The sequence below is a fragment of the Phodopus roborovskii genome, unplaced genomic scaffold (assembly GCF_943737965.1).
Source record: "Phodopus roborovskii unplaced genomic scaffold, PHOROB, whole genome shotgun sequence".
NCBI lineage: Eukaryota > Metazoa > Chordata > Mammalia > Rodentia > Cricetidae > Phodopus > Phodopus roborovskii.
Window position 1 is genome coordinate 165,870 of NW_026125985.1, and position 14,968 is coordinate 180,837.

Here is a 14,968-nt window from a genome sequence, read left to right on the forward strand (position 1 = left end):
ACATCTAAGATTTCATTCATCTTTTATGCATTAGATCAATTACTGATCAAAGCAATTTGTATCATGAATATTTCAGACTTTAGTTTTGTTTGTGAGTTTAAAGGAAGAGATAATGCACAAAAATGTTTATAGTTTTGTAGAATAAAGAGGTTTTCAACAAGTGTAAGACAGTTTCAATTCTTATAACTTATTCTGTCATTTCCATGAAAGAGTTCAATATCTCTAAAAGTAAAAAAAACAGAATAAACTATTTCGGCATTTGTGTTGTTGCTTAGAATAATAATTATTATATGCAGATCATGTATCTATCATCATTTGATACTTCTGCTTTTTTCCATATCTCAAACATGATTTCAAATGCATGTTGTTATAGTATACATTTTAATTCTAAAAACCAAAAATACTTTGATAAATTAAGTTAATGTTTCGTTTTAAATGCAATTCTAATACAATCCCAGAGCAGTGAAATAACTAATTGTAAACTTGAGGAATATTGATAAACCCACAAGTTATTTCCTTAAAAAAAAAAAGGTATTTCCTTGAAGAAAAGAAAAGCTTAAGAGTAGATTTACTAAAATCTGTAAGTTATTTTTAAATGAGAACATTAGTATGGGATAGGTCCTCTGCATATATGCTGTGTGTGTTTATGGGCTTTTTCAGGGATTTCTAAGAGTGGGAGATGGGGTGGGAGTGTCTATGTCCTTTATGCCTGAATTTGGGACTTATTTCCTGCTACTTGTCTGCTTCAACCATTCTTGATAGGATGGTTTGAGTTTAGTCTTCTTTTTTATTTTAAAAGATTTTATTTATTTATTTATTTTTCTTATTTTACATATCTATCCCAGTTCCCTTTCCCTCCCTCCATTCTTCTTTCCCACCTTCCCTCCCATGCCCCCTACCACCCCTCCATCCCTTTCCCCTGCCCATTCCACAGGGAGGGTGATGCAGTCCAGGAGGGATCAAAAAAATCTGTCAGGTCATTTGGAGTCATGACTAGGCCCTCCCTCCTGCCTCTAGCTTAAGAGAGTATCCCTCCATGGGGAATGTGCTCCCAAAGTCCTTCTGTGCACCAGGAATACATCCTGGTTGCACTATCAGAGGTCCCTTAGACTGCCCACACCTTTGAACTGAGACACATGTTCAGGGAGTCTTAGTCGGTCCAATGCTGGTTTCCCAGCTATTAGTCTGGGGGTCCATTTGCTCCCACTTGTTCAGGCCAGCTATATCTGTGGGCTTCTGCAGCCTGGTCTTATAACTATTTTCTTATCATACTCCCTCCCTTAATCTGGATTCCAGTTATGCTCAATGTTTAGCTGTGGGTGTCTTGTAAAGGAAGACTATATCTAGCAAGTCAAATTGGCAATAGGAATCAATATCTGATCAAAAATTTAAAAAATAAATTCATGAAAATCTAAACTAATTATTGAAATTTATCAAAGAATTAGAGAAATAGGGACTGAGAAAATATGTCAACAGTCAAGACTGTTGGCCTTGCTACTCCTCTAGAAGTCCCAACTTTGATTACCATGGGCTGTGTTGAATAGCTCACAATCACTTGTAATTCCAGGAGTAGGAGTAAGATGATCTAATGTCTCTGACTTTTGAATGCATCCTCACTCACATGTAAATAAAGTCTCTCTCTTTCTCTTTCACTCTCTCTCTCTCTCTCTCTCACACACACACACAACACTTAAAATAATAAAAAGTAAACCCTGAAAATTAGAGAATTAAAATGGTTGCAAGGTTTCCAAAAGGAAGAATTTGCTTGGGATTTCCATTTTTAAGTTTCTTTTTATTTTATGTGTATGGATATTTTGTCCGCACTAGCTGAATGTAGTGCCCTTAAAACTCACGAGAGTGTTTCAGGGATGTGAGCTACTATGTGAATGCAAAGATCAAAACCCAGATACTCTCCAAGAGCAATAATAATTTAAGTGGTCTTACAAAAACCAACACACCTGAATTGAACAAAATGACCCAACAGAAGGAAAAGAGAACAAGAGAGGGAACAAGAAACAGAAATTCACTAGTTTGCACACTTAAGCCTGCCTTAAAAACACTAAACAGACCTGGGAAAGCCCTGAGAATGCTGCCTCAGTCTTTGTGAGCTCCTGTGTTCTCTTTGAATTTTGTATTAATTAATTTAGAAACTGTCTTATTTTACCTATCAATCTCCCCATTCCGTGTCAGCCTCATCCTCCCTTGGACCCCAGCGATCACGCAAACCACTCCCACCCACTCCCCAATGATAGTGAGTCCTTCCATGAGGCATCATCATGGACATTGGGAGCCTCTATGTTCTTTGATCATGTTGATTTTTAGAGCCTTGTTTTCTTGGCGTCTCTCACCCCCTTTAGCTTTTACATTCTTTCTGCCCAGTTTTAAAAGTTATCTTAGAAGACCACTTCTTTGAATTCACTTAAGAAAATCCTTCATGCAGCAATATATTTTGCTTACTTTCTTCAGGACAGTTGAACATTTTTATTCATGGAATTGTAATTATGGAATATTATTTAATGCTTATTGATAGCAAAATGATTGTGTTTGAAATTCCTAGCACAACAAAAAATAACAGTATTTTTGTGATTTTAACAAGTATTCCTTTATTTATCATTAAGTGTTGAATAAAATATATAAATTACTTGTATTTCCTTTAAATATCCTCAATATTAAATTATATACACATCTGCAATATTGGACACTGTTCTTAATATCCCATCTCATTTAACTACCATAGGCAATGCTTCATTTATCTTTTTACTATAGATATGTGTAATAGTTGATTCAAAATAAGTTTGTCATTTAAATATCACTACTAATGCTAATATTTCATTTAATGATTTAAATTTAGAAGATTTAGTTAACATGAACATTTATGGCTGGCTTTCTAATAATTTCTTTTTCTCTTTCCTTTTTTTTTTCCTGTCTCTACTTCTCCCTCCCTCTATCCTTTCCTGTGTTTTCTTTGTCAGTATACCGTGGGCTGACAAACAGTACCTTTGGTATCCAGACTGGTATGGACTTGTTGTCCGGGACGTATATATTTGCGGTCCTGTTAGCATGTGTCGTGTTTCAGTCTGGCGCCCAGGAGAAGAATTATACTGTCCGAGAAGAAATGCCAGAGAACGTCCTGATAGGCGACTTGTTGAAAGACCTCAACTTGTCGCTTATTCCCGACAAGTCCTTAACCACTCCTATGCAGTTCAAATTGGTATACAAAACCGGGGATGTACCACTGATTCGGATTGAAGAAGGTACTGGTGAGATCTTCACTACTGGCGCTCGCATAGATCGTGAGAAATTATGTGCTGGAATAGTGTTGGATGCCCGTTGCTTTTACGAAGTGGAGGTTGCTGTTTTGCCAGATGAAATTTTTAGACTGGTTAAGATACGATTTCTGATAGAAGATATAAATGATAATGCACCGTTATTCCCGACAACTGTCATCAACATATCAATTCCAGAGAACTCGGCTATAAACTCCAGGTATTCTCTTCCGGCAGCCATTGATCCTGACATTGGAATAAATGGAGTCCAAAACTACCAACTAATTAAGGTGTGTCTAAAAAAATATTTTTTGTTAAAGATATTAACTTTTGATAGAGTACACCATCTGTTCTTATGAGTGAACTATCATCTTAAATTTTAATTGTTTATGCAAATCAAAGCAAACTAGAGAAAAGTCATTAATGTACATTTTTCAATCACATGGTTTTTAAAACCTGCTCTGGTGTGTATACATGCATATACACATTTTTTTGGTTTATATTAACAAATATAGGTCATAGACAAGGAGCTCAGCTATGCTATTTATAAGTCAATAGACTACTTGGTATCTGTCTTTGAATCTGTCTAGTCATGGCTGTCATAAAATCAACCTAAGCATACAATTTTAAGTGTTATGAATGGCTAGATAAGAAAACTAATATTTGAAACATCATTTTCAACAAAAAGATTAATCCTATCACATGAAAGAAAACAAAATTATGAGAGGTCAATAGAAGGACATTGTTCTTGAAGATTTCTGAATTATATAATAAAATATGATAATGTATTTGAACAACATCTGACACTAACTCCTTCTCCATCAATACACCCTCATAGTCTCCAACTAAAAGTGTTTTATTACTAGCATTTCTAAACATATTTGGGTTATTGATAAAATTTTTCACCATGATTTCAAGTCAAGAATAGATCTATAATCATCTTCATAATCCTCAAAGAGAGATAAGCATTAACCACTATTATTTTTGTTCTGCATATTTTTGTTTTGAATTATTTGCAAACTTGGCAGTCATTTGCTCTCATTAACAAGGTAAGTAGCTTTATTTGTCAAAAATTTTCAGTAATTCCTAAGAATTTAGTTTAGCTTTGTTTGAGTCTTAAGGAAATCATGAATGAAATAATACATGTTATTTGAATGTGTATAGAGAGGTCTCATGTACCAAATGCATGGCTAATATTTGATAATTACTGGGAAGTTTTTCAGAATAGTTGAAATCTTAGGTGTTGGTATGTAAAATAATTAAATATATTTAGTGGTCTTCAGATATTAGACCTTTGTAGATATTATATTGACAGAAAATAAATTTAAAATATGTATTTAGATTGTGCACTACAAAATTATAATTCACATTATTTCTACTGTAGTAATGTACTGAAAGAACACACACATACTTCATTCTGATGGTTATAAACTGTAGATCTTGACCCAGGGGATGTGTAATATGGGAAAATTGTTCAACTCACCCCTTTGATTTCAGAAGATTCGTATCTTTAAAAAGAAATTGAAAACAATAGTCTTCCTTAGTGAACTCAAATGAATAAAAATATTTGAGTGTATAAATTAATTCTCAAAAGCAGGATTTATTTGAAGTAGTGAAATAAAACCGACAGTTTTGGAGATTTGCACATAATCATTTTAGATTAGGTCTCTAAAATGTGGTTTGCTTTTCTAGTGACTTGGAAAATATCCTTTTTTTCACAAATGTCAGCCCATTTGTTAACACATTTTTTTTTACCTCCTGCCTTTTCTCTTTTTAAAATTATAATGTATGGGTGTTCTGTAATTATTAATAGGTATGAAGTCTGAACAAAAAGCATTAAGCACAGGTTATAGAAACATGCATGAAAAAATCTGGAGGTTTAGTCAAATATTTAACTACATAAAAATGTGAAACTTAACACTTTAAATTGTAAAACTGTATAACAGAATTGACTCTCTGAAGTAACCCTTTCCAATAATACTCTCTGCAATGACTAATGATCTCATTCTTTGATAAGCAAAGCAGTAGCTTTTAAGTATATATTACTTGAGTACCTGAAGTGTCATGAAGGATACCAAGTAACTAAATAATTTTTTGTGTGTACATGCTGTCTCACTCACTGCATATTTCATTATTATTTAAGAATGCTATGTATGCATGTAATATCTTCTGATTAGATTCTCACACTCCCTTCCAACTCTTTCCATATCCCTATCACTTCACACTTCATGTGCTTTCATTTATTTTTTTATTTGATTTTTTTGAGACTAGGTTTCTCGGTATTGCTTCAGAGCCTGTTCTGGAACTTGCTCTGTAGACCATGCTTGCCTCGAACTTACAGAGATTTGCCTGTCTCTGCCTTTTGAGTGCTGGGATTAAAGGCATGTGCCATGAAAGTCTGGCCATGCCACCCACCCCCCACTATTTTTAAATTTTTCCTTTTTTAATTTAAATTTGAAACAAGGTTGTTTTACATATCAATCCCAGTTCCCTCACCCTTCCATCCTCCAGAATACCTTTTAATTTTTAATTTTATTCACTGAATCTATTTATTGCTGAAAGGACCCTCTAATTTAATAACAATATTAAAAACATATTATTAAATGACTACCATACTGTAAATCAGATCCTAAACACAAGACTTTATTTAAGAGATAATAGTAACAACTAAAATGTGGTGTTAGAGACCAGACAATAAGACTCTTTTGGATCTCTTCACCAGACATTCTGAAAAATGCCAATTTTAAAATGCTAGACTTCATTTAAGGAATATTTTTCAATCTCTACCATTGGGAGAAATTTTATAGATTCATGTGTATCTTGAAAACTGACTTACAAAATAAATAGAAAATATCCTGCTGCAAAGATTTCAGCTTTGATAAAATATGTTGTTTTAAATTTAACTTTCTTTAAAAAAATGTCACAAATAGTAAAAGGACAGTCTCAGTTTACAATTTTCAGTAATGTGTAGCATGTGGCATACAATTTTGTTCTGCTTCAGAACATAAGATACAACTAAATAACTATATATCCTACTTAAAGTACTTGGACATTTGTATAGCATCATGAACAAATACTGTTGGAAAAGAGCTTGTTAGAAATAATTACAATGGAATACATTTATTACCCTGAACACAATAAAAGCAGTAACATGGGTGATATTAACTGAATGAACATTGACTTGCAAAAAAAAAAAAAAAAAATCTTGTCAGCAAAGTGGCATGTATTCTATGAGAGAGGTAGGTTAAACACACACAAGGAGAAAAAGCAGAAAAAATGTTTTATTTCACAAATAAACTTTAGTAAATTTTAGTTTTTGAAAGTAAGTATGTCAGCAAACATAATTTTATGAAAAACATGCTGTCTTAGAACATATGTAGATATTCAATTAATGCTAGACTGAGCTACACTTATTGAAGACTACAACATCAAATTTTCAGTTGATCATAACTAAGGTGATATAAAATATATATGTAAAGGTCAAATAATAATAAAAATACAGAAAAATCCTAGGGAAATTAGGTAAATTTACAGTTTCAAATTAACTAACTAAAAATAAAAGTAATGGTAGAGAGTATTTAGTAAATCTATAAATATTTACAGAATATAAAATAGCATAGCACAGAATAGTATTAAAACTTTATGTAGTATGTAAATGTTTTAGTAAAGCTCGGGTTCATATTATCCTATGATTTTACATATATTCTATCATAAACCAGGTAAGTATTTTTCTTCCATTTGCATGATACTTAGAAAATGTGTCTCAAAATGGTAATGTATTAGACTTGTTATCATAGAACTTGTAAGTAATATGATAGGGAACTGAAAAATGTTTGTTGTTGACACTTAAATTTGATTAACAGACTGACAGACAAAATTAAAATACCAGGTCTAAATTTAATGCTAGGAGAATGAAAGGAGAAACAATGGAGAGAGTGTTCAAATAAAGTATGAAGTAACTTGATTGATAAAAAATAATTTAAAAAATCAACATCAGAACTAACTTAATTATCTGGTATTGTTAATATTAGGGAAAAAATCTACATGAGAAATAATTTTTTCTACTTTAAACAAAAACATATAATTTTAATTCCCCAAGAATTTTCAAATATTTCTTCTTTGTTTATACTGTTTGAAAAATTATTGTATTTATCTATCCATCTACCTATGTATACATATATGTATATCTATGCAAGACATAAGCATATTTAATATGTCATAAAACTAATTGTTAAGCTGTATTTAAGAAATAAAAGTATCATGGTGAGCTTTCACTTTCTAAATTTAAATAGCCTATTATTCTTTAAACTTCTTTTCATTTTCCAGTTTTTATTGCCAAGGAAGTAAGAATTTTCACAAATGGAATTATACCTCAGGCACCCTATCTTTCTCAGTCTATTTACATAAAGAAGTGGGACATACTACTTCCTGTTTGAAACTCAGGGAAAATTATTGTGTGTAATGAAGTTACATATATCTTCAAATAGATTTATTTATTTATTTGCCTCTGATTTTCATCTTTTTCTGGCGGGTATCAGCAATAACCTTCCTTTACCAGCTTGGTGACAATGAGCTGATTGAATCTCTTGACAGAAAAATTCAATGTTTCTACACTTGTGCTTACAAAAAGCATTAACACCAAATTTATCCCTGACCATCCCAATAAAAGCTCAGATTTATTTATATCCATTCCTAAAGTACTTTAATAGTTCCACTAACCTCAAAAGATGTGATAAAATGTTCATTAATGATATGATGGGTAAAATATATAGCAAATGACAAGTGTACAAATTTTAGAAACTGTACACATGTTATTTGGGCCCCAAGATTCTCAGAAGATACTCATTACAAATATATCCTCATTTGTCAGCTCTAAAATTAAGTGTTACATAGAAATTTATCCTTTCAGATTAAAATTACTTGAATTCACATTCTCTAGTTTCATAATGTACAGATTATCATTTTTGATCTCTGCTGAACAGAAATAAAAGTAGACTATTAAATGCTAATGACTATTATGGCCCTAAAATTGGGGCTATTAACAAAGTGTGCCTCCTGTGGAGAAAACCAAGAGAAAAAATTCATTGTGTTCACAAATGAAATTTATTAGTTCTGTCAGTATTTATTAAAATGAGAATGTAACACTAGTAGGATCAAGAAACTTTTGACTTCATTGCAACTATTATTGTCACAGTTAATATTCATAGCCCAATAATGACTTTTATTAAATAATCTTGTTGATGATAGTCCCACATAGAGGAATGTATGTGAGATGATCAATTTAGTAATTTATAAATCAATACTTTGAAAGAGAAATGAGTTTGTAAATATTATCACTTTTTTCTTACAATGACTTTTAATTTAGTATTACCAAGTAAATATAATTTACTATTATTAGTAGGTTGTGACTTTTTAATCTCTTATTCTTGTACATCAGAAATATAATGGATAACTAATTTAATGCTTATATTGAGTCTTTAAAACATTTTAATATTAATTTTATTATTAAAACATTAGAAGTAAAAAAAAAATTATCATATACCAAAAAATAAACAGACCAACTTAAGAGCACTGGTTTTTCTTGCAGAGGGCTCAGGTTTGTTTCCCAGCACCTGCATTGTGTTTCAAAACCAGCCATATTTTCATTTCCAGAGAATCATGGTGTATTCTTTTGATGTTTTGGAGGGCCAAGAACATTGTGGGCACATATACAGGCAAAGTACACATATAAAATAAAAAGAAAATAAAATTCTAGGTAAAATGGCTGTGGCTCGTTGCTCAAAGTGAGTGTAAGTACATGAGCTAGAATTCCCAGATTTCATGTAAAGATGGATTGCTGCTATTATAAGATAATTGTGGATAGCAGATGACTTGATGGAAACTTTGGGGCTATCCAGCTTGACATATACAATGAATAACAAGTGCCAATGTCCAAAATGAAATGGTATCTGAGAATTGACACCTGAGGTTGTCTTCTGACTTTCACACATAGATCATTGCATGCACATACCTGCATTCAGAAGCACATATATACACATGTACATTCCCATAAACACATTATAAATACTAGATAAATCAATAGCCTTATTTTCTATTTATGAATCTCCAACTTAATGAAACCAATTAAAATTATGAATAACAAAATAATATCATAGAATAATAGATCAAATTATCTGTTTTAAATATAAATTAAGTTTCAATAGTTTTCTTTGAAATGACGATCAGCTACCAGGTACAGCTAGATAAACTCATAGATGATAAACATGAACTTCAATTTAGTCTTAAAAAGAAGTCTAATACTCTCAAATATTGTGGAAATATTAAATATTTGGTTATTTTTCTTGTGGCATCTTTTCCAATCTTATGCTATGAAAATATTATAAAACATTTCATCTAGAATTGTTAAATGATAATTTATAGAGAGCTAAGTATATCAATATAGAATACATACACACACATTTTAATGAAATGCACATATGTGCCCATACAGTATAACAACTAAAATGCTATATGTATACATATTTAAATATTTCAACTTATTGTGCAATATTACCAATAATTACATGGGGCCTATCTTAAGAAACCTATTTCTTATTTTTAATACATTGAAAGAATGTTTAGTGGTATTGCATTTTAAATACTGCATGTAGAGATCTCTCTCCAAGTTAACTAGGAAAGTATGGAGTATGTATTTATATGATAGAAAGGCACTAAAAACAAGAACTTTAATTTTGCTTTCATTAAATATAATAAGACAAACAATTATTTGCATTATATAATTTAAATTTGTCTTTGAGATATTTTAAACCTGGATTATGAAGAATACTACCAAGAATACTTCATATCATTTTATTTATAACACATGATACGTAGGTGTATATGTACATTTTTGACCTTTTCAAATGAGTGTAAATTTTTAAAAAAGGTAAAAAGCAATATTGTTTTACTGTAGCAGCAAATAACCATTAGTACCATTGTACAATTATAATTATCTAAATTTCATTCATTTAATTAACATGTAATGCCAAGTCTTGAGGGAGAAAAAGTGGTTTGAAAATAGTCACTGTCACCATGGAGCCTAATAATGTACATTATAGAGACTACTATCATGTATTAACCATGTTAAAAAAATATTCATCATAAATGAACATTTTTTTCCTTGAACTACTCATAGTCATGGACTTGTTTAAAATCTTCAAAATAACAAAGTACAAAAAATTTCCAAATCTATTTTATTCTATAAGATTTTGAACAAGAATCCAGTTTTACAATTACAGTAGTGATATTTTTTTGACATTTTTATACAGAATACTTTTCTTCTAAGAAGTAAATATTGTCTTGATAACAATGGCAATACCTGTTCCAGTACTAATAAGTATGTTAGTCTATCACCTTAACATCAAATTTGATATCTGTAACTTCAATTATACATCCACATACCAAAGAAAATTAAATTTATTTACCTAAGAAGAATGATTATATAGTAATTAATAAAATAACAAAATTATTTCAAATTTACTGAATGTATTGATGAAAAGAATATTATAGGCAGTAGTTTCAATCTATAGTTTAAGATTAGGCATTGCTAACATTTTCTCAGATCTGATGCTTTGTATTCTTTAAAATGTGTATTGTGTGAACTAATTTTACTTTTTCATATATTTTTTATGTGTGTGTACAAAGAAAAATATGCCAGCATTGTTTTCTTTCTAAATCAATGACACTGACTCCACTTTAACATTTGGAACTAGTTCAGTTTTAAAAATAAAGCTCCATTTACCTTCTTTAGCTTAACTCTTGAATCAAATATCTACTTCTCATTTGTTTGATTCCTCATGCCTGTCCACGTGACTATGACATTGTTAATATGAATAATGTCCCATATACTGCTTCTATGATCTGGAATTGCGTTATTTATATCTCATTCATTTGACATTTAGAAAATCATGTTTTCTCTCTTATCTTTGCTTCTATCACCATGAGAACTTTTTGTTTTTGGTTTCCTATCTCTTTCGTTAAAGTCTAGTCACAATTATGTTTTCATAGTGGATTTTGTAGAAGAGATGTGTATGTATTTTATATCTCTGGTCATTCTAAATGGAAAACATATGTACATCATTTTTCTGTATTTGTTATCATCAGTCATAATTTATATTAAAATTTCTTCTTGGTTTAAGAGAAGACCACCTGTCTTTTAAAAATAATGCTTTACATTTGTTTGTTTTTGTTTTGTTTTCTTTAAGAAATATCTTAAAACAGTCAGGCAAGGGAAACATAGTTTAAATGTATAAATGTCCTGAACCTACAATGGAATAATGAAAATAATAAAATAAATGGTTGAGAAAAGAACAAAGTAGTATTTTAAATCACTCCAGGATACATAATTGTTATAAAAAGCATTTAGTAGATTATAAATAAATTAAGAAATGTAGAACTTTATAGATTACTTTAATTTGAGAGTAAAACTTTATGTAATTGAATGATTATATTAATGAATGTGGGAGTGTATATAGGCATCAAAATATGGAGAAAAATATCTCACTTATGTAGAGTCTAATAAATATTCAATTGACTCCTGGAAACTCAACTCCCCTTAGTAATAAATAGATGTAAAAGGAAGAAATGCTAGTGAGGATTATTGAATATAAAGTAAGTTTATAAATTTCTGAAGTTGATTATTTCATCCTCTAGTGATCTCGCTGTACATTTTTCTCTGTATATATAAGTATTTATTAAAAATTGTATCCTGTGGAGTTTGGAGGATGGGATGGGAGGGGTTCATCAAGCATGGGAGGGATAGAGGTAGGGGGAGGGAAATATTGTCAATATGTAAAATAAGAAGAAAGATATTAAAATTGTATTCTTCTAGAAGCATTTAAATCTTTCACCTTACTAGGAAGAAAGTTATTTCTATAATAACTTCTACAAATAGCCAAGCTATACCACCAAGAAAATTGATTTTGTTATCTAAATTGTAATTCCTTTGGGGGGGTCTTTTCAAGTGTATGTGGAAATGACCACAATGCCGTTTTTAAAGGTTTTGTCAGCATAATAGTAGCATAGGGTTTACATTTAGTACAGTCCTTATGGGTCTAGAAAATGGAAAATGTCATGATTGTTGACAAAACATGCATTGCTTTCTTGGAAATTTTCTGGCTGGATTCTCCATGAGCTAAAGCAGTGTATCCATCTGCATAATTTAAGAATGTGACAGAGCCTCTCAAAAACTTTCCATGAGTTTTCACATGATGAAAGTTTTGCTCTAAACCCTCATTGGTGTTGGTTTAGGATCACGTTTATAAGCAAAATAAACAGAAAGGTTTTTATACATGTAGAGTTTTCATGTGGAAAACTATTTAAATCTGAATGCATGATAACTAAGTTAATGAAACTGATGATCCAATCTCTTAATTCTGTGACTCTGTTTTGTTAATAGTTTTTATTTAAATTAGAAACAATTTTATTTTACATATCAATCCCAGTTTCCTCTCCTTTCCATCCTCCCATGTCCCCACTCTCTCCCCAAACCCATCCCCCCATCCACTCCCTAGGTAAGGTGAGTACTTCCATGGGGGATCACCAAATCCTGTCAAGTCATTTGGGGCAGGGCTTGGTCCTTTTCCACGTATTTAGGCCAAGAGAGTATTGCTCCATGAAAATTGGGCTCCCGAAGTCCATTCCTGCACTAGGCATACTCCTGCTTCCATTGCCAGAGGCAGCATAGACTGACCAGTCCACTTAGATGATACCCACATTCGGGAGGCTTGGTTTGGCCCTATGTTGGTTCAACAGTCCTCAGACTGGGCTCTATGAGTTCCCACTTGCTCAGGTCAGCTGTTTCTGCGGGTTTTTCTAGCATGGTCTTGACTTTTTAATCTTGATCACTCCTCCCTCTCTACAACTGTGTTTGAAGAGTTTGGCTCAGTCTTTAGATGTGGATCTCTCTCATTCTACATCCATCAGCTAGCTACTTGATGAAGGCTCTAGCATGGCATATAAGGTAGTCATCATTCTCATTATAGGGGAAAGGGCATTTAAGGTAGCTCTTCCACTATTGCTTAGGTTCCTAGTTGGGGTCATCCTTGTGGAACTCTGTACAACTTCCTACTGTCAGATTTCTCCTTAAACCTATAGTGGTTCCCTCTATTGATGTCTCTTTTTTTGCTCTCTTCTATTCATCTCCCTACTAAATCTTCCTGATCCCTCATGTTATCCACACCCTCCTTTTCTTCCCTCTTTTTTCTCCTACTTCCCTCCACTCTCTCCCCATGCTCCATCTGTTCAGGGGCTCTTGTCTCTTTGACCTTCACTGGGTACAGTGTATGTATCTCTGAATGTCCTCCTTGTCTCCTAGCTTCTCCTGAGGTATGGATTGTAGTCTGGTAAAACGTTGCTCTATGAGTAATATCCATATATGAGTGAGCACATTCCATGATTATTCTTCTGTAACTGGGCTGCCTCACTTAGGATGGTTTCTTCTAGTTCCACCCATTTGCCTGAACATTTCAAGATTCCATTTTTTCTTCCTGCTGAGTAGTACTCCATTCTGTAAATGTACAACATTTTCTGTATACATTCTTTAGTTGGGGGGCATCTAGTTATCTTCCAGATTCTGGATATTAAAAATAATACTGCTATGAACATAACTGAACAGATATCCTTGTTGTATGAATATGCATTCTTTGGGTTTGTGTCTAAGTGTGGAATTATTGGATCTTGAGGTAGACTGGTTCCCATTTTCTAGAGAAACTGCCATAATGATTTCCAAACTGGCTGTACAAGTTTGCATTCCCAGAAACAGTGGAGGAGTGTTTCTCTTTTTCTATATCCTCTCCATCATATACTGCATTTGCTGTTTTTCATTTTAGCCATTATGATGGGTGTAAGATGGTATCTCATAGTTGTTTTGATTTGCATATCCATGATGGCTAAGAATGATGAGCAATTTCTTAATAGTTTTACAGCTATTTTAGAATCCTCTATTGAGAATTCTCTATTTAGTTCTGTACCCCACTTTTTAATTGAAATATTTGGTATTTTGGTGTCTAGCTTTTTGAGTTCTTTGTATATTTTGGAGATCAGCCCTCTGTCATTTGTGGGGTTGGTAAAGATCTTTTCCTATTCTTTGGGCTTGTGGACTGTGACTTTTGCCTTATAGAGCTTCTCAGTTTCAGAAGGTCCCATTTATTAATTGTCAATCTCAGTGTCTGTGCTACTGGTATTATATTCAGGAAGTGGTTTCTTGTGCCAATACATTCAACAGTACCTCTCAGTTTCTCTTCTATGAAGTTCAGTGTGGCTGGATTTATGTTTTGTGCATGGTAATAGACATGGGTCTATCTGCAGTCTTCTCTATGTCTGCATCCAGTTATGCCAGCACCATTTGTTGAAGATGCTTTCTTTTTTCCATTTGTGTAGTTTTTAAAATTATTTAACTGGTAAGATCTAGAGATTTTCCAGCTAACTTACAATTAAATAAATCTGACGGTCATGTTAAATAAAGTTGTTTGGGGTTCATATGGAAGAGTTGGAGCAGGAGTTTCTTAAGAAAAGAACTCAATACCAGTTACAGCACAAGGTTTTATTGTGGCCCACTCATTAAGACAGGCTGTATTTATACAAATATGACTGGAATAATCACACAGGCTAGAAGGTCTCAGATTGTTTTTATGAGCAATTACAATCTCCCTTATTTATACTCC

The 14,968-nt window shown here is 32.2% G+C and overlaps 1 protein-coding gene across 1 annotated transcript in view; it reads left to right on the forward strand.

Annotated features, from left to right (window-relative positions):
• LOC127218221 (protocadherin-11 X-linked) overlaps window positions 1–14,968 on the forward strand; it is a gene marked incomplete at its 3' end in the record, with an annotated part of 252,382 nt that overhangs the window by 34,105 nt on the left and 203,309 nt on the right. Inside the window, exon 2 of the mRNA XM_051179248.1 lies at window positions 2,973–3,556. Coding sequence (XP_051035205.1) covers window positions 3,017–3,556 — 540 coding nt within the window. The remainder of the gene's footprint in view (window positions 1–2,972; window positions 3,557–14,968) is intronic.